A 26,166-nucleotide genomic window follows, 5' to 3' on the forward strand; every position below is an offset into this window, starting at 1 on the left:
CTGTGGAATGCACTCATCAAATCTATGGCTTTCAGCTGATGGAGTGGCAAATAGGCCTTTGACTGTAGTGCTGCATCTGAAAGAGATTTTCACCCACAATTGGCTGAGCAAAACCCTACTCACACAGTAACAGCTGTGAACCCTGCTGAGGGCATCTGTTAGGTTGTTAATACTGGTTGGGAATCATATAGCTCTGGCTGTGTTTTGTTTATCAGAGAAATTCCTTTGCATCTTCAATAGCCTTAAAAGATATTGTACCTCCTGTTTGTTTACATATAATGTGGGACTGTTTCGTCTCTATTCCCTGCTGCTGATTTTCTTCCCTGCAGGGGGGCAAGCACATTGAAGGGATTTTTTATTATTTTCATTTCAACTGAGTTATAATAATAGTAATATCAGCCTAGATGCTATTAAAACAAAGCTCATTGCAGGGAGCAGGGCCTGATTCTTTCGCTTTCCTTACACCAGCATCTGCACGGAGAAAGGACATTTGAGAAGACCAAAAATGGCACTGCAGGTACAAGGAAGAAATTATAGTGAAAGAAGCAAAATTTTTAAAATCTGGCAGAGACTATGCAGATTTTGGTAATAAAGGAGAAAGTTAAGTTATCCCCTTGCACAGTGTAATTGTGTTCACACAAAGAAAGTGTGAGTGCCCATATTCCAGTTTAAGAAAAATAAAAGCACAATCATCATGGCTGTTGAAACTGAAATCTTGAGGTTGCTGAAGTCTATCCATGGTTTACATTCTTTGCTCCATGAAATCATGGCATAAATTGACTATTGTAACCCTTAAGACTTCGGCTTCCATCAGCCTTTTTCAATATGGTTTGAAAGTTATATGGTACACGTGCCAGATTGCTGGCAGCTAGGTAATCAATGGTACAATAGCTGTGGAAAGGGTTCCAACTTTTTTCACTCTTATTTCATGGGATATAGCTTGGCTGTTTGCTGTTTGGAAAGAACGGCTTAAATATAAGTTCATTTACAGTTGTTCTAGAGAACTGTATCTTACCTTTTCTGCAAGGTAAGAACTGGAGAAAGTTTTGTGATGGGTATCTTACCACACACACACACGTTTATATAAATAGTATACATAAATATTTTTGAATTCTTGTGTACTTGAATAAAGCTACTTAACATTTGAGTAAAACTACTTGCATTTGTCCAATTGGGTTTGATGCTATTGATTTTACTCCACCAAAAATGTATTTTCTTTTTTTATAAAAACTATTTGTCCCATATTGAACTTTGTATGTTAGTATGGGAATTCAGTATTCTTGAAACATTTGGATAAAAAGCTACATTATGGAGACTGGATATAATTTGGCTGAATAGTCTGTTCCTTAAGGGCTAATGATTTGTATCCAATTATTTATTAGGCTTTCAAAATAGCCAGGGATCTCTTAGTTTCCTTTCTTCAGTAACAATTAAAGCACATGGTGAAAAAGACCTGCAGATCTTCAGAAAAGCAGCCTGCCAGCACCCAAATCCTCTACCTCCCAGTGACATCTAGTGGGCATTGTGATTAACTGATTGTTCCCTAAGGTCAGAGCAAACCCATTAAAGGAACGCAGTGTAAAAGAGATGCTACCGAACGTATTTATTTGACAAACTTCCAATAATATTTGGTAGAAAGGAAATTTTATTGCTTTTATAATGAAGAATGGCTCAAAACATTTTAAAAGCAAGGATAAACTATTAAACATCTTCAAAACAAAGACGATCAGAACTCAAGTAGTTCGGCAACAGTCTTTTTCTGGAAGTGTTTCAGTTTAGCATCATTTTAAATTAACTGTGGTGTAAGATTCTGGTTGTAAAAGGCGATATACAGTGAGTTTTGTTGTGAATTGGGCTAACAAAACGATATGAAATGAACTACAGTTATTAACTTCCCAGCAAAGAAACATGGTTAATTTATATCTATTATTTCATAAGTACCAGGCTATATGGAATTGCTATGTACATGTAGTTTTTGAGAAAGAAAACAATACTATGAAAGGAAATATTCTAGATAACAGTACAGTACATATGATTAGACAACTATTAAGATTACATCAGACTAAGGAGTATCATTTAATTTTATTCTTTTTTGGTAGAAACTCAAAAATACACAAATCATATTCTGGAAGATGATAGATTTTCTACCACTATTATGTCCATATCATTCTTTTTTACCTGAGTTACCTTAAGTAAACAGATTACGATGTGCACTTACTAGCCCGACTCAGAGCTCCGGGTGCAGCCTATGCGCACATGAAATGTGGGGGACCCTCATTCATATCAATCAAAATAATCTGTCTGTACACCAGGAGAGGAATACCCTTGGATCAACCCTCTCTTTTGGTATCAGTGGGGGGACCATGTCAGCACGAGACCTGTGCATAAGTCCTTGTGGAATTTCTGTACTCCTAGTGTTTCACTGTTTCAGTGTTTGGACTTGATCTCTAAGGCATGGCCACTGCATAACCTCCAGTCATTTCAAAATGGCTTTTGTATATCCTGCCAGTAAAATAAATGAAGGCTGCAGACACACTGTTGCTGAACTGTTTCATACAAAATTAACTTCTATATGAGAAAAGTCTAGTAATGTGCTGACACTTCTAGAGTGCAGTTTTACACTTATGAAGCAGATAGGAGCCTGTAAAACATTGGCTGAACATTAATTTTACGGTACATGTAGAGAATGGTATATGTAATGTAATTATGTACAGAAGTTTATTTTCATAGTATTTTGTGCAACCCAGTCTCCATTTGCAGTTAAAAGGCTGCTGTCAATTCCTCAGCTATTCAGATTCCGTAATGCAGCTAGTAATGGAGAATATATAAAAAAGAGGACCACTGATCCCAAACAAATACTGTGCTACACAGACAGCTGTACATAATTCATACAGTGCATATATCAGAGTTACATATAGCAGCAAATATAGACAATGACTTTTACAGTTTCTAGGCATGATATACTTTACATGGGAATGAATATTTCTACAAAAGAAATTAGGAAAGTCTGGGTTTATAGGAAACAACATCTGCTATTTACGTTCAGAAAAATAGTGCAGTAGGAATAAATCCTTTACAGTAGCAATTATATAATTTAGAAGCACTGTTAACTCAAAAGTTTTAAAAAGCCACATACAAAATGAAGTGTATTTGTTCTCGATAGTTATGTCAATCAAGTTTCCTGTAGTACTTATCAGAAGTATCCATCTTCTTCATCTTCTTTGTGCTCTATTTGCTCCATATTTCTTGTAATCATTTTCCTCTTTTGTTTAATCTATCAAGGCCTTAAGTAGAATGACTACACTTGAAGCAATTTCTAGCTAAAGTCATATTGATGAAAGAACACAGGTGTTCAGTCACATTTACGAGGTAAGTTTGGAATAATTTGGAGGAGAAAATTTACGTTTTAAATACTTCAGAATATAAAGTGGAAGACAGCTTACTACGGTGATGGCTGACACTTTCCATAGGAAGGTCACTGTTGTGATAAAGGCAACATCTATAGACATAAAAAAGGACATCAGTTATAAAAGTAGAAAAAAAGGGCAAGATCATTAAATAACAGTGAAACATTGTGACATGTTTTAGGAAGGACTGCAAGATTAGATACTATGCTTGGATGGGAGACTACCATAAAATCCCAGGCTAGACCAAAAAAAAAACAGGGGAAAGGAAAGGAAAGGAAAGGAAAGGAAAGGAAAGGAAGGCAGTGTTGTCAAGAAAAATACATGGACACGTAGGAGGGAAGTTTGACTCAAGACAAAGCCATTTATTTAAAAAAATATGCCAGGAGCTGATTAATTTTACAACACAGTTGTTCATTGCTATATGACTTTTCTAAAAATGTTTTATATTTATTTTTATTTTAAAAATAATAGTGAAAACTTAGAAATATCTGTAACTACTATTCCAAATTCTTGTCATACAATAGCCATCACATTTATTTTTTATTTTTATTTATTTTTTATCCTGCCTTTATTTTTTTATAAATAACTCAAGGTGGCGAACATACCTAATACTCCTTCCTCCTCCTGTTTTCCCCACAACAACCACCCTGTAAGGTGAGTTGGGCTGAGAGAGAGTGACTGGCCCAAGGTCACCCAGCCGGCTTTCATGCCTAAGGCAGGACTAGAACTCTCAGTCTCCTGGTTTCTAGCCCATTTAACCACTAGACCAAACTGGCTCACATAAGTACAGTATATAATTCTTAAGGCTATAATTTTATTAAATCAAGTGAAATGGATGATCTATAAAAATTTTAATTACAAATTGAAAATTGGTTCAAATTAAATCAGTGTTTCTTTGGTTTTTGACAGGCCCAATACTGTACTTCAACTTTGTGTGTATAGAGAGACACAAAGAAAAAAATTATATATACACACAAACTCACATTCCTTCAAGATGCTTTCTCTTGATAGTTTCTTTATAAAGCAATGAAAAATTTGATTTCCCGAAAAAAACTATTAAATATCAAGTGAAACATGTTATACTGACTGATATCAATGTACATTCAAACTTGAATTCTCCACATAGTATTATACTTTAGCCCTGTTCATGTATTGTCTTTTATTTATTCTATATTCAAAAATATGAATATAGAATTGTGATTGATAACTATTATAAACTCCTATACATGTCTCCTACTTTTTTTTTCAGCTTTCTATTTACAACAGATTACATATGAAATATGTAACCTTTATGGAGATATACAGGGTACAGGACAGGCCCCATAGGCCAACTGCAACATGCTTTATTAATTTTTTTTTCCACAGAAAATGTTACTGTACTTAGGAATGTTCAGAGATCATGCATCAAATCAGTAAGGATGTGTTTAGAAGAAAATGGCAACCAATTTGAACATTTAATGTAATTTATACAATAAACTGTCTATGGACCTGACTTTTTCAATACAACTCCTAATATCTTTCAGAGTTCCAGTATCTAAGGATCAGAGAAAATTAAAGAGACACTTCTCAGTGCTAGAAAAATTAGTTATATACTTTTAAGAATTTCTATGGGGCATCTTGTCTTTAAGGAAACAGCAATAATACCTACCTAAGAAAGCTCCAAAAGACACTCTGCCTATACCTGTTCCAGTACAGGAGAAGAAAGGACAGATTCACAGAAAGGCAAGAAAGGAAGAGAAGATACAATCATAAAGGAATTATTAGAAACATCTGAAAGTTAGAAAGAGATTAATAAAATCTAAAGAATATATAAATATAAATATATAAATAAACATATAGTAAAAATATACCGAAAATGACCAAATGAACATTATTTTTAGAATCTACATCAAGTGTAAGAAAAGATGCTAGCTCAACAGGAGCCTGAATTCAGATCTTGGAGGGATGGGATCCTACTAAGTGTGTATGAAAGCATTTGAGATAAAATTTAAGATTTTTATTTGTAATGAAATGCATTTCTTTTCCATAAATTTTGTACAGCTATAGCAATGGATCACTGTAGCTAAATACAATTCAGTATTATTGAAAAGAATTTACATAAAAACTGTGCCAAATTGCTCTCAATATTTTAGATGCACTTTTCAGCTTTTCAAACCTACATCATTTTTAAAAAAGCAACAGTGACTATACATTATGCATGTGGGAGCTACTCACCAAAATATTCATTAAGGAATGCAAGAGAGGCTACATAGCAGCAAAGACTGAAGATTTCAGCCACGATCATTAACCAGTGCCATGTGCGTATGGTGAGAGCAACCATCAAGAGTTCAGTCAGGATCAGTGCAGTGAAGGAAATGGCAACAACGTGGACAAATTCAGATTCAAAAAGCAGAAGGGCTCCATACATCAAAATGCCACCTACGACACACAAACAAAAGAACTTTTATTACCGATTCACTGTACAGACTAGTGTTTCATGCATGTGCCCTTACATTTGCAATTTTTAATTATTTTACTGTAAAAAGCTATTTGCAATCATCTTGAAAACAATGCTGTAGAAGTTAAGAATCTGATATACAGTATTTCAGCATCTATCCTAGAAATAAGTTCCTTTAGAGGTTCAACATGCTTTAACTTATTTGTGAACTTAAATGAACATATAGAGAAAGTATACTGTTAACTAATATTACGATGCACAATTCTTGAAATAAGATTCCTAGAGTTGGGTGGAGAAAACTGTTGTGCAGTATATGAAATTCAAGTGCATATTTTTCTGATTATGTCAGTTAGAATTTGATTATGTCCATTCAAATATTTCCAACCCCTAACCCCCATGATCTCACATTATGATGCTGGCTATATCCCTGGCACTCACACGTTCAGATGAATGCACAAAAGGGGATATATACATAAGTAGCCTATGCAGCAACCCCATAAAGACATCTCTGTAACATTCAACTATCCATGTGGACTCAGGGGACATGATCTGATGCCCAAAAATGTCTACATGAAGTGGTCCCACTCTGTTTTCCATGTTCTGAGGCTATTGCAAGAAAGGGGCTCATAAAAAAAAAAATCTCATTTTAAGTGGCATGCATCAAACAAACAAACATGCAATCTACGTGGTACTATGAATAGGTTTTATGTTACTTCAGTATCACATTTTAAGACAACAGCTATTAAAAATAATATGAATGAAATGTTAAGCTTTGTAAATGTAACTTGAAACTCAAACAGTACTGTTCTCTATTTCAGAAAATATGAAGCAGAACTTCACCTTGATAAATACTGATTAAAACCCAGATGAGGAAAGTCTTAAATGATAAGGATCGCCCCTAGAAGAAATGACAAAGACAGCTTAGTTTATGATTGCAGAAAAAGTCATTTGAAATACTAAACAAAAGGAAAAACAATACCCACGTTGGTCCATAAAGAACCCTTCCTACCCCACAAGTATAACATAACAATACAAGAAACCAAAAAGGCACAAAGGAGTTATAAACTTTTGAGTTCTCTAGAGTTCTTTATCAGGCCTGTCACTGCAAAATGGACATGACAAATATGTCCCTATTTTTGTAGATATAAAATTTAAAAATAGGCCACGACCATATTTGCTGTTGAACGTTAGTCTTAAGGTAAACTAGACAACCCATGACCCTCTGGGTCATCCTTTCAGAGATATTTCCTTACCTAGAGAAACAGAATGATCACGGGTGGGCAAAAAAGCAGTGGGAGTAGGAGCGACTTCTGACTTCCTGCTGGCTTCCCCATTGACCTTGCTTGTGGGAAGCTGGCAAGGAGCATCGGAAATCATTCCTCCTCCTCAGCTGACCCATGGAACTGCCTACCACTTTGCTGGGGAGAGGGGAAACAAAGGGAGCCGCAGACCGTGAGGAAAACTGCATCCCTGCTCCCCATCCTGGTGTGTCCCCAAGGGCCCTCTCTCTCCAGGGAGGAAGAGAACTCACCCGTCGACCACCAGCACCCCCCAGCCAGCCCTACCTCACCAGCAGGCATCCATGTCACAGCCAATCACCACTTGCCTGTTGGGCCTTGCTGCCAGCCGACTGGGCGCAGCACTGGGAGCGGGAGCGACTTGCAACTTCCTGACGGCTTCCCCATTGACTTTGCTTGTGGGAAGCTGGCAGGGAGTATTGGAAATCACTCCTCCTCCTCCTCGGCTGACCCATGGAACTGCCTGCTGCTTTGCTGGGGGGAAGGAGAACAAAGGGAGCCATGGACTGTGAGGAAAAGTGCACCCCTGTTCCCCATCCCAGTGTGTCCCCAAGAGCCCCCTCCATCCAGGAAGGAAGAGGGCTCACCTGTCAACTGCCAGTGCCCCCCAGCCAGCCCTACCTTGCCAGCAGGCATCCGAGTCACTCCCTCACCCTTCTCTTGCTACCTACCGCCATTAAGAGATTTCAAATTTCAGCCTTGGTTCCCAAGTAGCCAATTGCTGCTTGCCTGTTGGGTCTTGCCACCAAACGATTGGGTGCAGGGGCCAAAGGGAGGTGGGAAAGAGGGCAAGGATATGCCTGTCCCATCTTCCCTTGTGCCACGCAACCTACAGGTTTCTGGGAAGTGCAGTTGGAAGGTGTGGTGGTGCTGAAGCAGCCACAACTTTGCCAATTTCAACCCCATGGGAGTAATTGGTCCTGGATTTTGGACACATTCTGTAAGTAAGCCCATTTGAGGTACCTTGGTTCAAAAATTGTTTCCTTATGATGCACTGTTTTGCCCAACTGAAAGTTACAAACAGACACAAGAGTTTTAGTAGTATATAGATATTCTAGACTGAGTGTATTGATCCAGAGTCCAGCAATCCTTTCAGAAAGTGCCACCTCATGATGCATGGGTGCCTGTGCAAATCCAAAAGAATGGCTGAGATAATATCACAGGAGATCTGGCTATAAGTATATTATACCAGCAAAGTCAGAATAATTTATGCTATGATATGCTAGGTAAGTCACTTAAACCACACTACAGCTGATTTTGTTGTTTAGGGGTTATTTTAGTGATTTAACAAAATAACAATAACCAAGAAGACTAAGTAGATTGAATATGACATTTTATTTTAGGCACTACAGGATGCTGGGGAATATCAAACTAAGATGGAACTTTTTTGGAAAAAATATGATACAAAAGTAAAGGCAAACTTTATCAGTCACATGGGCTATTTATTAAACCTGCACAAGCCATACAAGCGTGCAGCAAAGTTTTACTGAGTTGTTTATAAAAATAATAAAGGCGGGATAATAAATAAATAAATACATACATACATAAATAAATACATAAATTTTGTTGTTTAGAGATTAATTTTAAAACAGTGAAACTACATCGATACATGTAATCTTCTTGGCAACCCTGCAGGTAGTCTGCTGTTGCTTCTTTCCCGGATGTGATTTCAACCTTCCACTCTAGCTTATACCCACAGTATTTCCTTAGGTTTCCCTATCCAAATACCAAAAAGGTTCAGTCTGCTTAGCAATTTGAGAAAGGCCAAGACAATTGGGTTCTGTCAAGGAATTAATTTTGTTTAGGATTACAAGAGTACAGCCAACTTATTTTAAATCCCAGCAAAAAACAAAAAATCCAAACAGAGAATAATTATTTTATAATACTTAGGTGCTCAAAGGAGGAATCAACTTGCTTTTGGTAGGAAAAAAGTAGAATGAAAACCCATGAAATATTTTGAGCTTTAAAAACATAAGCAAAATGTGTGTGAGTGTGAAGCTGTTGATTTTTTGGAACTTTAATTTTCTGCCAACCAAATTATGCAACCTAATTATGTTCCAAGAAAAAAAAAATACTAGCTTGCCTTACAGACAGCATGCCACTTGAGATTTGGATGGCCTTGAACCTACCAGCTTTCATAGAGTACTAAAGACCTGGTTCTTCTCCTAGTCATTGGGCCAGCCTGTTTGGTGAGTCCATCTTGGTGTTGTGGTTGTATGTTTTGAGTTGTTCCGAACATGTTATGTTATCTTAAATTGAATTGCATGTCTTTATTGTTAGTTATTTTTAATTAACTGTTAGCCCTCCAAAGTAGTGTGTGTACAGGAGGCAGCCACACACTAAACAAAGAAACAAACAAATATTTGCAGATTTTTCAGCAGAAATAATGGTACATTATTGCTGCATGCATGATTTGAATGCTCTCACCTTAGTAAGATCTTTGTAAAGTTCAGGATACAATAGTGCCATTTCCGGTTTCACATCTTGATCCAACACTAAAGAGAAAACTGGAAACATAGTGTATATGGTTGCATACCTTAGAGAAAAATAATTTTAAAATAGTTGAACACTGTTTAAAGCCATATTCTTTACATAAACTACTTCTCTTTGAAATAAAGTTTTTGAAGGATTGTGATTACTACTTACCCCACCATAAGGAAACCTTGATACAGAGGAACAGATGCAAAATAGAAGACAGATGAAAACACAGCCTAGAAGAATATAAGCAGTTACACTGGATTATACATCATACAGTATCGTGGAAGATACTATCAAAGTTAGAAAAAAGGATCTATAAATTGTTTTCCACATAAGCAAAAACAATTAGGTACCTGCATAGTTGAAATAATAAGGCCTCTGTGCATGACAAATTGACCGAGAGCTGCTGATCTTTTGTAACTGTTTCGACCATGTACCATCAGCAGTCTACCAATGTGTTTAAACTGTGTTATAGAAAAATCAGCAGCCAAGGAAGCTTGTTTCCCTTCCTAAATCAAAAATAAAACCATAAAATGATCAACATCAATATCAGTGTATAAACTGTGGTTTATAAACATGTAAACAAAGCAATTCCAAATTTGAAATTTGAACAATAGTGGAAGATTTGGTAATTTGCTTACTTTGAGATTCTCAAAGTGCTCAGGTTAATTTGGAAGACAACCTTCAAAAAGTTCTAGAGCTAAGATATTTTGGCAGAAACCCAGCCTCTTCATAACTGTCCTGTATACTGGTATGAATTCTTCACCTCCATCAGGTTTTGCCACAATGAGACTCAAAGCCAAAAATACTACTTTTGAGGGAGAGAAGGGCAGGTTGGGTGAATTTATAGAAGAACACTTGAAGAAGCTCAGTTTTAAAGAATAACCTTTTCTCTCTGTGAAATCATACATTTGGTGTTCTGCCTGACTATCAGAAGTCACTGAAGCACTACTGACAGCACTGTTCTCCCTAAAAATGCATCCTGTCAGGACTGAAGATCTATCTAAAAATGCATACTAAAAGTAGTAGACAGTGACCATGTAGTTATCCTGCATTTACTTCGCTGAAGAGAGTTACAAAAGCTGGTAGGTAGCAACAAGGATGGAAGCTGAAATTTTCATCTTTGCTGATTTATAAGCACCCATTTTTTGGGGGTGGGGACTTGTTAGCCACCTGATGGAATGGATCAGATGTTCCACAAAGAACATTCTCAAGCTGCTAAAATCAAAAGCTCTGCTAGGACTGCCTTGCCTATATTTTGCAGGGGCTGAACAATCCTCACTATTAAAGGGCAAATGAGGCCTCCTGGGTCAGACTCAACCAACTTAGCCCATGTATAACTTTTGTTACCACAGTTAAGAAATGCATGTCAGCTCCTCTCTTGCCCAGTCAGAAAGCAGAACTATGGGAGAGGAAATGACAAAACAAACTCCTAGGGCATGATTTGAGAAAAATAAGGAATGGGTCCTATTGAATGGGTGTACAATCCTACATTAAGGACTACACTGTGGTGATAAGGCAACAAAATCTACCTAGTTTTCTGTTTTTATTCTGTCTGCACAATGCTGTCCAGCAGTCCTATTTAGAGTGACCCAGTCCCTACCAGAGGAATATCTGAAGAACTGCTGTGAAGATGTCAGTCCTTTGAGATAGGCAGTGTCAAGAAACAGGCATGGCAGGAATTCCTGAAATGCTCTTCATTGTTGTGAAGTAGAATAACAGAATCTTGAAAGCCTGTCAGAGTTTCTCCCTGCCCCATCTTATATTAAACAAAATCAAGGCAGGGTTATTTTGAGTCCCCCACCCCCATGTTTTCCTCTTTCTCAGGAATGAGTAATCTTTTCTGAAAATCCCCCATAATGGTTTGCTCATTCCTCCCCCATTTTCAAGGCCAAGTCTATATTCTTTTACACTACCTCCCCTGTCAGAATCACTTCCCCTTCTCTGTGAAAGGCAGCCCAGGCAATTCATCAAGGGCAACAAACATGGAATCACTCTCCTGCCACCCTCCACCCCGCCCCTGTGGTCCTGACAGCATGACAAGGTCAATGGATAAATCTGGCAGACCAGTGCTAGATAGAGCTGGAAACTGCCCCTCCCCTCTTGTTGCACAGCAACCACCACTGGAGGGTCCAACACGGCATGAAGCAAAGGTGGTGATGGTGATCTTTTCTGAAACTATGCCCCAAATGGTTCAGTCATTCCTTCCCCATTCCCAAGGCCAGTTGGAATTCCTTCACAAAATATTATTCCAAACACCTGATAGATAAAATCACTTGGATCCATTTTGAATTGGACTCTGGCTGGACAGGTCCATATGAATAGACTGAGGCAGGGTTCTGTCCTCTTATTTGGGAAGAGTTCGAGCCTGTAAGTCTTGAAAATTAACGACTACTGAAAAGCCAGTATGGTCAGGACCAAACAATGCCCAGGGCAGGCTTCCTGGGCATTGTTTAATAGAATAAAACCTCCAGCTCATGTCTAACCTGTGTCAGATTCACTCCTTGTCATCTTCCAGGGGCATGCTAGGTGTCTTTTCTTCTGTTTCATCACTCGGAGCTCCTCTACAAACCAAGGGGAGCCCCAGACTGTGGGCAGGGAGAGGCCACATAGGTGCGATCCGCCCTTTCATTCCAGATGGTGACTAAAGCCTCAGTCAAAGCATGCACCAGACTTTCAAGAACAACACCAACCAAGCTCCCTCTGAAACCCTATCAGATCCATCAGACACCTGGGGTGGACTGATTGAATAGGTGCTCCTTCCATGTGGTGGGAAGCAGCACCAGAGCATTCCAAGGCAATCAGAAAGTGATCATTCCACAGCAAGCGAGTGATGGTAGTGTCTCCTAAAGACAAATCACATTACCACTGCTGTGAAACAAACATCAGATTCAATGTGTGACCACTACTGTGAGTCAATCTTCCATGAGTCAGTCCATGATTGCCATGAACTCCAGAGCCCATCAAAATCCATACCCAAGGAAGGCAGATTGAAGTCCCCCAGGACCATAAATCTGGGGAACTCTGTTGTGGAGTCAAGAAGCTCAGGCAGGGAAGTTAGTACACCAGCACCAATCCCGACTGATCCCTAGAGCCCAATTTTTCAAACAGGGTGTCACATCAGGTAATCTGCAGGACAGTGCCTTTAAAAGCCACCAGAGTGTCTTGGATGGGTACTCCACCATCTTTGTCCAAGGATATTAACTGATGTCACAGGCAAAACCTGGATGGGTACACTTCCAAGAAGGCAGCTCTCCTCTCCACAGCCATCCAGATCTTGATGATACACATGAGACCAGTCCTTCCATCTGTAATTAAGTCACAGATGAGGGAAGCTTTATTACAGGGTTACCTGGCATTCAGCAGCAGGAGCTGCTAAAAGCATGGGCCTCTAAAGATCTGATGACCAGAAATTTGGGGTGAGATCAGTGGGCTGAAATATGGAGCCAGTCTAAGACACTGAGACCATGTTCCCCAAATGGAACACAAAAGGAAAAAAATCATGAATTTTTGAAAAAGCAGAAGGATGATCAGCTCAAGAATGAACATGTTAATACTTGAAAACAAACTAAAAGGGTTTCGTGGGAGCCATCCCTAGCACATGTGGAGACAAGGCTCCTGCTACAAAATTCTGTAACATTTAGATGCTGCTGAATAGGGCTTTTTATAGGCACATAACTTATGAATATGAATCACTAAGACCATACTGAAGATGAGTGGTACTGATGATGGCAATACTGCCAATACAAGCACAGCCTCCAAAACCAACACAGAATCCCTTAGCAATACTGATTCTTGGGACTTAGATTTCTTTCTTCTTTTCGCTAGGGTTGGGCTCATTCCAAGCAACAGGTTTAGGAAGTTGATTTGTGTTAAATGTTTTTTGATGCAGAGGTACCAAGGATCCCATTCTCAAGCAGCTGCTCCTGCAAAAGAGATATGTTGGCGAACCTGGACTTACAGATTGAGATTATATAGACGGGGGAATCTAGGTTCATTATTTATTTAATAAATGTATATGGCCACCAACTCACACACAGTGATTCCAGAGTTATCTACTGGGCAGGAAACCTTTTTCCAGAGAGAGGCTTGAAATCTTGAGGACCTGCTGTATCTGACCTGTTTAGTGAAAGCACAAATCAACTATCTGCTGCTCACTTAAACAAAGCAGACACAGGGAATCCTCATTGAAGGATGGGAGCTTGCTACTATGTGTGTGACATTTTCTAAGCGTGGCCTTAGAGGCCATATAGTTGTTCTGGCAAAAGGCTTTGCAAAACATTTGCAAAGATGAAGAATAAAGCCAGAAGAATGAAACAAAAAAGTAAAATGACTGTGAGAAAAAGGTGAGTCAGACCAAGGGAGCAAATTAAATAAAATTATTTAGAAAGTAGTCTGAGAACTCTAATGCGTTGTATAGTACAGAAAGAGGAACTCAGGGAGGGGCAGAGATCATACCAGTATATAGAGTAGTACTAGAGGAGTGAAGTCCCATGAAAGAAGTTTAAATTTTATAACTTTATGCACAGCCAGGAAAAACATTTCAGTTCAGAGACCATAAGAAAGAGAAAGAAAATAAGAACATTTGTTGCACAAGGAAAGTCTGTTTGCATGATTACCACAAATCAAGCTGTCTATAACTTGAAGCTGTTAATTCTAAGATATTATTATTAAGTGCACATTTAATCTAATTTGTGAATATACCTTTCCTTCAATTCCAATTCCACAATCTGCTGCCTGGATCATACTGACATCATTTCCTCCATCACCTGAAAAAACATAAATGTGCAGAATATTTAAGTTTGGCTTGGCAAGTGCTTCGTATTTACTAGCTGCATTTCATTTCACCTTGAATTAGTATAAAGTTATCTGAATTATCTTTTAAATTAAACGTGGTTTTATTTTTTCAGTTTAGGAAAGCAAAAAATAAAAAAGTAGATATGTTACAAACTATTGCACCTTTGTCGCTGAAACAATTTCCCAATTTTCTATATGTAAATTATAGTACAGAGGATGATAAAGAAATTGGTGACTGAGCATGATAGCCTGTTTCAGCAAGCAAGAAGTTACTATGGCTCCTGGCTCAATAGGTTTAGCAGGGGATGATGATGATGATGATATCCTGGTATGTATTGTTTTTCTTGAGTATTTGAAAATCCAGAAAGGCTCATGATGCCAGCCTATGAAGTAACAAACGTTATTATCTTACTGGAAACCTGTGGGAGTTATTAGGGCCGTGCAATACTTTAGAATAAAAGGCAAAAAGGTACTTCAGAGCACATGGGGTGCAACTGCTTAAACCACCTTTTCCTGGGATCCCGCTTAATACTGGGAAAAGGCATGGGTGCTTAAAGGAGTTGCAGGCAAGCCCTGCATTTGTGCCCCTATGCATTCCAAAGCAACTTTCGACCTTCAAATCCAAAGCTCTGCATAGCCCAATAAAACAGTGGCTGATGATTTCAAATGCTGGCTAGTAATTGTTCTGAGATTTAATTGTACTTGATTTGTTTTAGTAAAAATCTTGAAACAATGAAGTGAAAAAACTTTCCTTCATTATCTTTAGCATTATTTTTTTTAAAAAAGGATTGCCATATCATCATTCTACTTTTACATGATACTATGGCAATCTTTTTAAGACATTCATTTATTTTTCATTATTGTGACTAAAAGGCCAAATAATTCATTACTTCCACAATAGAAATGAAACCAGAGTTGATACGAACCTATTGCACATGTACGTTTTCCTGTGTGATGCTGCAGCAATTTTACAATGTGGGCCTTTTGGGTGGGAGAACATCGGCAGCAAACTACAGCTGGACACTGACATGCTAGTTCTACGAATTCATGCTCATAGTACTTCAAACACACCTACAAAAAGAAATAAATTCGAATAGGGTTAAAGGTCTGGGATATGTTACATTACCTGAAAGATGAGCAACCTTCCCACTCTTTCCCCATCCTCTAAAGAGTATATTAGAATTCCTTGGCTACTGATGATGATCATTACGACTGACATCCCACGCCCTTTAAATAGACCAGCCTAATCCTCCTCCTGTGCCAGTTATGATTGTAAAGCAGGAGAAACCAACTTCGCATAAAAAGGGATAGCTAATGCCATTCTTCCTACATGTTTACTATTGGAAATGGCATGGACAGGTATAATCCATGAGTGGAGAAAAAGATGTTTCTCAGCTTGATGCAAGGATACAGCTCAGAAACTGATGAAATCTTATGTATCCATCTGATTTCAAGCACATTTCTTCCATATTAGGTTCTCTCCACATCCAATGATATCACTTGTATTGAACAGATTTTCCCAGCTGTTCAGACAGGCAGCATCTCATGCTGTGTGCTAATCCAATAGCAGAAATTATGGAAGTAGGATATCCCAAACAATGTTTAGAAGAAGAAAGATAACTACTATGCCATGGAGAATAAAAATTGAATGAAATCTTAGTTATTTCACCGATAGTGCTGAGCTCTATGCATGGCAACAGACATCTTCCACAGGGATCCAAAAGTCAGGCTTTAGTGTCTTATCTCTGGAACCAATGATGCAGCATTATGATCCCTATCAGCTGATTTTATTCCTGCCCAGCAGCCCCATGGAACCAATTAAGTTCCACTTGGCTCTAGAAAAACTTAATTCTGACATATATACTCTCTTGGTCCCTTTAATTATGACTGACAGCTTCCAGTCTCCCTGGTGTCAGGCAATACATGAAAAATTAAAATCCTATGGCTTCTCATGGGCAGCCATCACCTTGATGGGCTGTGAACATGCACTAGCCAATATCAAACAATGTAATCAGATTTGTCAGTCTTGCTCAGAAATATCCTTCTGAGCCACTCCACATGTTTACTTCACCCAGCCAGATATCTCAGTTGAATGATGACCCCTAAATTTAGAAAGGCTTTGTCCTTGGACATATTCAATGCCCTCCCAACAGCAGTTATTGAAGAGAGATACCGAAACATTCCTTTTGAACGGAGATTGAGCCCATGGGGTGGAGGAGCAATTGAAATGCCAAAACGTGTTGTATTGTATTGCTCCCTCCATGCTGATGCTCATCCGGAATTATTATCCCACTCATCACCAAACACCCTGGTCGCTCTGATTCTTTCTATCTCAAATTGTTACTATCAGACCAATCTGATTCTACTTTGATGATTACAACCAAATACTGTTCCATAGTTTGTACAATACGCAGTATTTTCTCTTCAAATATCTCCTAGATATTTTCTGTTTGAAAGATTTCAAATGCAGCTGTCCATTTAGTTTCTACTTCGTATCAATGTTTTATGTCCTTACTGTCAATTGAATCTTATTTTGTCTTAATTTCATTAGCTGCCAGAGTAATTTTAACAATATAAATAATCACTATAATTAGACTTTAATGTTTAATTTTGAAACCATAATCACTCCTTATGTATTATTCTTCCTTATACATCACTACATTTTCTCTAAATATAATAATTATAACTTTTCTATGGCTTTTAGTATTATAGTGGCTCTATGTACTTTAGATCAGTAATTTTACTATTCTATTATTCTAAACTATCATTTAGTTGCTTATGTAAATTGTATCATACTTTACTATATTAATTTTTATGCCCCGAATTCTTTAACTTTAACATACAATTTTACTTGTTTTTTTTGTACTTTACTTCTATTTTACTTGTAACTTACAATATTGACTTATATTTACAGTACAATTTTACATGTATTGTTATGTGATATTACAGCTTGTTTTACTCTAATCCATTGTGACTTTTGTTTTGTTTTGCTGGTCAGTGACCAAAATAAAAGGACTGACTGACTGTGGCATATATACTTTCCTCTAGTGAGGAAAACTTTATGGCCAGACTGAGCACCTGTTTTTCTGTCTTACTACAATAGTTGTTACCCCCCAATTTTCCCATTTCTCAGTTTTCACTAGGAGGATTGAAATAGAAGGTCAGTATTCTTAGTATGTCATTTGCTATTGAAACCTGTTGTCCCTTGATTATATGCCATCAAGGCAGTATCAACTCTTAGTGACTACATACTGTAGATGTCCCTTGATATCCTTGCCTTTTCTGCTCCACACCTCTGCTGGTCATTTCTCAGAAGTTCTCTTCTGCTAAAAAGACCTCTGTTTTCTACCTCACTGTGTTTGAGAATTTCTTTCAAATTTCTCTTGGTAATGTTTTTGAGCTGTTCTTTAGAAGGTGATGGAAGTTTCTACTGCTAGTGCAGTATCTTGTCACACAACTCTGTAGCTCTCCTGGCAAACAACAGTTTCTAGTCTGAAAAAGGCTATGGGAGGACTCCCACATGTTTCCCCTTAGGATTTACAGCAATTACAGCAAATGAAAATTGTAAATCTGCTTTTATTTCCGGATTGATGTTTGGAGATGTGCAACAACCCTAAGAGAATCACTCTTTTGTATCTGCTGACTGTAGCCCAGATATTTGGCCTCCCTCTTTTCAGGCTGGAAGAGTTAATACTGTATGATAAATTGTTGTCAGAACTAGTTGTTGCTTAATTTAGGTAACCCCCATCTCTCACCTTGGCTAAAGTCAGTGTTCATGATTTCATCATCACAAAAGCATTTAGGAAAAAATGGAATTCAAAGGAGAGTAGCTGCTAAGAGCCAGCTGTTCTCAGGGAAGAGATGTCATTAATTTTAAACTGTGATAGTTATAAGAGGAACTATATTCTCATGCTGACAGAACGCAATCCATTGTTTAATATGGCTGCAATCTAGTTGCGATAAAGGTTCTTATTTAGAACATTGCACTGAATCTCTAAGAGACTTCTGCTGAGTTTGAATTGTGCAGCCAGCTTAAACCATGTAGTCAGGGATTGGAGATTTAAGCTGAGTTCTGGTCTAGGGAACGTGATAGCAGCAAGGAGGAAGACATTGCTCACTAAAAAGAACACTGATGCTCATGTCAAGATTGCCAAAAAGCACCTGGATGATCCTTCAGACTTCTGGAGGAACATTCTATAAGCAGATGAATCAAAAGTGGAACTTTTGGGGTTACATGGGTGTTTTTCTTTCTGGTAGAAACCAAACACTAATGCATACCAACCGTCAAGCATGGAGAAAGCAGCGTCATGGTTTGGGAATGTTTAGTTGCATCAGGACCTGAATGACTTGCCATTATTAAAGAAAAAAAAGAATTCTGCTTTGTTTCAGAGAATGCTACAGATGAGTATCAGACCGTCAGTTAAAGCTGAACTACAAGTGGGTTATGATTCCAAATGTACAAACATCTACAAGAGAATATATAAAGAAGAACAAAGGCAATGTTTGATATGGCCAAATCAAAGAACCATGAAAATGTGGCAGAACTAAAAAAAGTAGTTAAGAAAACCTTAAATAGTATGGATTTGAACCATATGCCATGGAGGAATGGGCCAAAATTCTTATTATCTGGTGTGAGGGACTTAGCCGTGGGTTATTTATAAAAATAATAAATGTGGGATAGTAAATAAATAAAAATCAAAATAAAATAACAACCATTACAGGAAGAGTCTGGTTGAAGTTACTCAGGGAAAAGATGGTGCAACCAGTTACTGCATCTAAAGGGCCAATTACTTTCCCACACTAGCACATTGGATGAGTTTGTTCATGAAATACATGCATCAAGCACACAAAACTTTGGTGTTATTTGTTTATTCAGACTCCTTTTATATATCACTAAGACCCACATTCTGAGGAAAAAGATATACAAAAAATTAGAATATTTGAAAAGGGATTAATACTTCTTGACAGAATTGCTTCCATTAGAGACTGAGTTAAAACAGGCAATAGACCTGTTAAATTGAAAAGTAAAATGAAATATCAATTGAACTGTTCAATGCTGCAGGAGAAGAGACAGCAAAATGCTAACATTTCCATGTCAAACAATATGGAACAGGACTGTGTGATATAGAAAAGGATTGATGTATAAACCTATACTTAAAAAGAAGATATCAAAAGAACGTGCAAATTACTGAACCATTCCATGAATTCCTTTGTTTAAGATCTTACAAAAAATAACAGAAGCATACTTGGAGAGAGAAATACCAGGTAAAGAGGCAGATTTCTTAAAAGCAGAGGGATATGAGACTAGAGAATTAACATAAGATGAATAAGGGAAAGATAACAAAATGTAAGAAGAATGTTTTCCTCTGCTTCATGTGGAATCTATTGCACTAATGGGTGTGTTAGAACACCTGAAACCTGGACATTGAAAAATAGTGGGTGAAGAAAAGACACATTTGAATCATGGATTTGAAAACAACTGTTAACAGTGCTATGGACTGCAGGAACAACCAATCAATTGCTCATAGATGAAATAAAGATTGGCTGCTCTCTTAAACAAGTAGAAACTCACATACTTTGGGCATGTGATAGGAGTGAATGATGGAATAGAAAAAAGGACTATTCAGTGACACCTCACTTTAATAGGCTAAATGGAGAAGATGTTTGTTATTGAGGAAAGTCAGTTGAATCGGAGAATAAGGCATTAGGGGATGTTTACGTCATTTGCTTATATGATACAAATCATAATTTTGTGTGATTATGTCATTATGCCCACAGTGACTGTAGACAAATCATGCACACAAATGACATTGTGCGCATGATGACAACATCATGCAAATGACATGTATCACAATGGAAATTTGGTCTGCTGCATGTGAATTGGTTGCACCGAGGTCCAGTAAAACAAGATTTCACTGTTTTGTGCAAGGTTGAAGGCTACAGAAGGGAAAAATGATAGAAAGGTGGCTGGACAGGGCCATTTTTGTCACTTTTGAAAGAGCTACAGTTTATTGCCGAGGACGGATTGAGATGGTGGGCATTTGTTTGTGTAGTCACTATGGACAGGGTTGGCTCAATGGCAATTAATTAAATAGCCAAGAAAATGGTATCTTAAAGAACGGATTTGAAGCACTGAATAACATGCCACATGATCACTTGCATTTGCTTCTAGAGTTATCCCTCTGGATGCTATGATAACAACAAGTCATGAAAATTTGTACTGAATGCTATAAAGTGAGACTAGGAGATCACGGATGCATGTAGAAATACATGCATTAGTCAATCTTTACTTATCTCCTGTTTTAACCTAATACAGGAACATATTCTGTTTAAAGCTATTAATGTAGTATTCATATTAGAAACTGAACAACATACTACATTACTGCACCTGTAAGCCCTTTCTTTCCAGTGAAGTAAGAAACAGTGCTATAGGCTGTAAATTATAGAAACTGCAGCAGTTTCTTCTATATATCACAATTTCTCAGGTGCACTGTGCAATTGGCCATATGGCTTAGTGTAACTGTTCCTTCTGAAGGACATTTGTGATCCCTGCACACCTTGGCATGGGGGAATTCTATCCTTACCAACAGGCAAGGACAGGGTGGCATGAACACCAACCAGTGAATACCATTCACTGACTACTGTTGCAACACATCAGAGAGGAACAAATTAGGTAGCAGCTAGGTATGCTATGAGCAGAGCTGAGGACACAAAAAATAATTGCTCTGAAACCATCAAGAAACTAGTTTTAAAATCTGTGTAATAAAAACAAGTATCTGTGAGGATCTTGTGGCACAGTATATATAAAAGTAGTACAGCTCTCAAAAGGTTTTTTTCTTTTGGCAGATCGAAGAGACTTTGAAACTGTTAGGATTCCACCACCAGCTACAGAAACTTTATTTTATCTTCAGGGGACAAAGGTGTTTTAGCGACAATGGTAACACACAAAAGAAATACGGAATATCTCCGTTGGGTTAGGTTTACAGTATTAGGTGTTATGTTGATGTAAAACAAATGTGAGCCTTGATTCACCAAAGGCATTGCTTGGGACTCCTTTGGCTGTCTTTCGGAAAGCATTCCTACCTACCTACACAAATAACATTATCAGCAATTGATGAAAGCCAGGCCATTACCTCCAGAGAGTCACCAGATATTACTAAAGCACAATCATGTTTCCTTCTGAATGCATTTAGTTCCAAATGAGCTTCTCCACGACTGGTTACCTGAATTTTTTAAAAAAAGGAAAACAGAGTAAGGGCAACTTTTATATAAATGCATATAGATACACAACTTGTTATGAAAATGGAATTTCAGTCCCAGTGTAGAAACTGTATAAAGTGGGACAAAACCCATTGCTTTTAATACAAATTCATTAAGAAGCAACAAGCTTTACAGTGTGTTAAAGGTATATTGCACTGGGAGGCTTACATTTTTTCCCACTTGATTTCATATACATATTAGGTCTATAAAAGTGTTTTAGATTAGGGTTCTTCAAAAAGAAAGAATGTAATGTGGATCAGAAGGTTGCAGATTCTGATTATTCCCCTCCCCCCACAAAAGAAAGTTCTGGCAATGTTCAGCCCAAAAATCAAGACTTCAGGAACTGAGGAAAGATGCAATTGGGGAGCAGACATATGTGTGAAAGGCTAGCTTTAAACACAGAAGCAGAATATGCTAATGCTGAAATAATTTCAAGCCTCATGCAGCTAAAATATTGTATTATTCCCAGTTTAGCCATTTCAAATCATCCTAATATTGAGAAATTAAATATACATGAAATAAATATTTTACATTTTAAAAAGTATTTAAAAAGTAAACAACCCATTGGATATTTAAATGGACTTATCTTTTTCCACAAAAAAAAAGGCCAAAAAAACTTTTTGAAAATTTGGTTGAGACTTCTGGTGGGGACATGGCAGACTGAACTGCTGTGCCTGTGGGTTCTGCGGGCAGAACTGACAATGCTGCAGTTTTTTCGGGCTCAGCAGATTTTTCCTGAAGCCCAGGAGTGTTTTTCCAGATAAGAAAAACACCTGGAATCACCCCATCTGTCCTCCAGATGGCTGCTTGCAGCCAGAAGATCACAAACAGCATTCGCACTCAACTGGTAAAAGCAGCTGGGAGGCTGGGACATCACCATTTCCAAGCCGCGCTGTAGCCTTAATGGGACACTAAGATTGGCCACCCCAATTCTAAATCACCCAACTTATATTTCTTTTAAGTACGTGTACCCTAAGAGAGACTTTCTACGGCAACAAGAAGCAGATTCTCTTGGTGCTTATTGTTATTTCAGGGATTAATTTAAAAAAAAATTTTTTTTTTTAAGTTTTGGACTTTGTTTTCCATCCAAATATTAAGGAGGATTGAAAGTAAACAATTGTCTCCCTGTTATTATTTTTGTACTAAATTTGAAGATATTAGCATTTTCCTACACGTTGAATCAGCTATTTTGAACTTTCAGTTTTCTGCTTCTACTTTCCCTGGGGAACTGTCTTTTATCTCACTTTCACTGGTGTAAACACATTCTAAATTCTTCCATATCTTCGACTTTCACTGGTTAAGCTCCTAGTGTTTGCCATAATCTACTGCTTGAGACATGGACAAGTTTAAGCAGACTTTCTCTGACTTTCACCAAGATTTTAAACAGATTCTTTCTGATTCCTGTCAGGTTTTTATGTAAGGCATTCAGGACATTGTGGAAAATATGAGGTCTAAAATGTGTTATCTGGTTGGGGATGTCGTGGATGAAACTGAGGAATGTACCAGCAACAGAAATGTTTCTTCTAAGAGTGAGATTGGGACTTCTGTTGAAATGCTGGATGAAGATCGGATAGACGAGTTGAAGAAATTAAAGGGAGAGATCGAGTTGCAAGCCATAAGTGAAATAGATTTTCTGATGGAATGCCATGGAAAAGAAGGGGTTATTATAGATGGGAGGTCTCCTGAAGAGAAGTTGGAGTTTTTGAGGGGGGCAGTTGTGCTGTTCGATTTTTCTAAGAAAAACGCTCTGTGTGTATTGTGAGGATATGTAAATGCTCTGGTTTATTTTGAAGTGGGAGAAGGATTTAAGAATATTTATCTGAATTGCTTTTAGGGTTTGGCTGACTTCATTTAATTTTAATGATTTGGATTAAGATTATTAAGGTATAATAAAAAATAATAAATGTTTGGTTTTGGGTTTAATATGATTAAGATTATTAAAATTGTTGTATTATCAAGTTTAAAGGCAGACAATTTATATGTTTTTTAGTTTGATCTTTATTATAGTAGACAGGAATGTATAGAATAGTAGTAGGAAGGAAATAATTAAATAAATGTTATCACACACACACACACACACACCGCCCAGAGTCCCCCGTATGAGGGAGATGGGCGGTGATAAAAATATGATTGATTGATAAATAAATATATATAATATATATATATAAATAATAAGGGGAGGGAGCAACTGTATTTAGTGATTTTTATAATGTGCCAATAGGATAATTTTGGTTTAATAGAGAGTAAGGGATTAATTATGGAAAACTGCTGTATATGCTTGCTGTTAAAAGTTGGAGGTCACTTCTTTTTGTAATTTTTCAAAATTTTCTCTTGTGTTTCTACACTTTTTAATTTTTTTCTTTTTTTCTTTGTAGTTTTTTGTTTTTCTTTAGCTTTTATCTTTGCTTGAAACTTAATAAATTTTTTATTAAAAAAAAAGAAAATTTGGTTGAGTGAAATAGGGGAGAAGCTTCATGGGATCATAAAAAGGGGAATTTGGGATCTTTAAGTGCAGCTTTAAACCTCTCCTTTAAGTGCTTAATCCAGTTGAATGTATCTGCAACTCATTACTGTGTAAAAATCCTACTGGGTTTAGCCTTGATTTTGCACACTCCCAACCAACATGAGCAGAATAACCCATGTCAAAAGATACTACAGAGAAGTGCATGCATTCTATGCTTTCTTCCTTTTTGCTTTGTATTCTATATGCATGTTCCTTGTACTATGCACAAGTGTGTTATACATGCACTATATCCGAATCAAGTATTTGAATTACATGGAATTTTGATCGTTGGCAAATGAAAAGCTAAGACAGTATATTAATATTAATGAAGAATGGCGCAGGCTTTTTACGTTAGTTAGTATTACCAGGATTTTAAAACCTTTTTAAAAACCTTTTTTCACCTAAAGCAGTCAGCTGAAAGATAATTGTAAACTCTGACAAGTAAATTATATTCATACAATCTTATGAAACTTCAGAGAGGCAAATTAGGCTCTACAGACATTTATTTTCTGTTAAACTAATTTGAGTACAAGAGACTAGTGTAGAATGAAGTGATATAAATGTCTAATTATTCAAAGATTGAAAAACTTTTTCTTTAAACCTTATACAGGAAAGATGTTCAGAATAAAAACAAATAGCAAAGCCAGTTTATTTCAAAACACATTTTCAGTTTTTAATATTTGGGAGAAATAGCTGGATTTATTTGTGCTTATTAGCAATTAAATATTTTATTCACAGTAGCCACAAAAATAATGGGAATTAGGCTTATAACTATGTATCTGTAAATAGCAGATTAAAATCCTACCAAACCCCAAGCTGATTTAGAAGTGAAAAGATCAAAATCAACTTGCATTATTGTTGTCAAATACACGGTATTTCAAATTTCATAGTGATGAGTGATAAAATACATGAAGGTTAGAATGACCATAAGCAGCTTGTTATAATAGCTATTTAGAATCCTGGGAAGTTTTAAGCATGGGTAGAAACTTCTGGTCCTCTTGATACTAGTGAACAACTCCCAGCAGTCCAAGCTAGCACAGTATCCCAAGCTAGATCAGTTGCTGGATCTTGCAAAAAATCAGGAATATGATAGTGCCTTTTCCAACTAACAAATTTTTATTAAAAGGTGTAACTTTTCATGAGCTAAACAGACAAGATGGAAATAATTAATGTTGTGATACATTTCAATCTTTATCATATATACCAAATTTTCAGAAAACGACCAAACATATTTTACAGCTCTAGGAAAGAAGACGATAGGTATTGCTAAGAATGATGGGAAATATGTATCAGCAGTTCTACTTACAGGTCTGAAAATATGAATATCTTGTGTCCTAGATACTAAATGGGAACTTTTTGCAATACAAGTGGCAGTCTCCAGTTTATCTCCTGTTAGCATCCATATCTGTGAGATAATTTTAGAATTTAACTGTTAATTATTTATTGTATTAAAAACTGTACATTCATCTTTCTCAAATCAACTTCAGGAAAACAACAGAGTAATGATTCAAATTATTCCTTTTGCTTCAGATAGATGCAGAGTCCAGCTGTTGGGCTGTACAGAAGCAAAAAGAAGTAGAATGATTCAATAGACGAACCAGCATTTAAACTCATTCTGTCTATTCAAATATGGTAGCTCTTCAGGTATCTATTAACTTGGGAGATACAGTTAAAAAGAGTAAAATATATTATCACTCTTTTCTTCCCACAGATGTCTGTCTCCATATAATTAGTTTGATGCAATATTTTATTCTCTGAATCCTATTAGAAACCATAGTAATTCATACTGCTATTATTCTTGGTAAGCATTCAAATATCTGAAATGTATATTATTCAATTAAATCTGTAAATAACTGAGTTATAAGTTAATATTGTTGCCCCAATATGTAATAAACAAACAAATCCACATGGCTGTCTGTCTACCAAAGGAACTCTGGATGGTGAACAGAGATTAAAATGCCCTCCAAAATTTATAAATCCATTAAA

The 26,166-nt window shown here is 37.1% G+C and overlaps 1 protein-coding gene across 1 annotated transcript in view; it reads right to left on the reverse strand.

Moving 5' to 3' along the window:
• Positions 1 to 1,602: 1,602 nt before the first annotated feature.
• Positions 1,603 to 26,166, reverse strand: part of ATP9B (ATPase phospholipid transporting 9B (putative)) — a 172,587-nt gene continuing 148,023 nt past the window's right edge. The window contains exons 20-29 of the mRNA XM_063299021.1: positions 25,487 to 25,585; positions 21,551 to 21,640; positions 15,344 to 15,488; positions 14,325 to 14,389; positions 9,974 to 10,129; positions 9,789 to 9,853; positions 9,570 to 9,678; positions 6,685 to 6,742; positions 5,622 to 5,825; positions 1,603 to 3,499 (exon numbers count right to left, since the gene is read on the reverse strand). Of these exons, the coding sequence (XP_063155091.1) occupies positions 3,363 to 3,499; positions 5,622 to 5,825; positions 6,685 to 6,742; positions 9,570 to 9,678; positions 9,789 to 9,853; positions 9,974 to 10,129; positions 14,325 to 14,389; positions 15,344 to 15,488; positions 21,551 to 21,640; positions 25,487 to 25,585 (1,128 nt within the window). The 3' untranslated portion in view covers positions 1,603 to 3,362. The remainder of the gene's footprint in view (positions 3,500 to 5,621; positions 5,826 to 6,684; positions 6,743 to 9,569; positions 9,679 to 9,788; positions 9,854 to 9,973; positions 10,130 to 14,324; positions 14,390 to 15,343; positions 15,489 to 21,550; positions 21,641 to 25,486; positions 25,586 to 26,166) is intronic.

The sequence above is a fragment of the Candoia aspera genome, chromosome 3 (genome assembly GCF_035149785.1).
Source record: "Candoia aspera isolate rCanAsp1 chromosome 3, rCanAsp1.hap2, whole genome shotgun sequence".
Lineage (NCBI taxonomy): Eukaryota > Metazoa > Chordata > Lepidosauria > Squamata > Boidae > Candoia > Candoia aspera.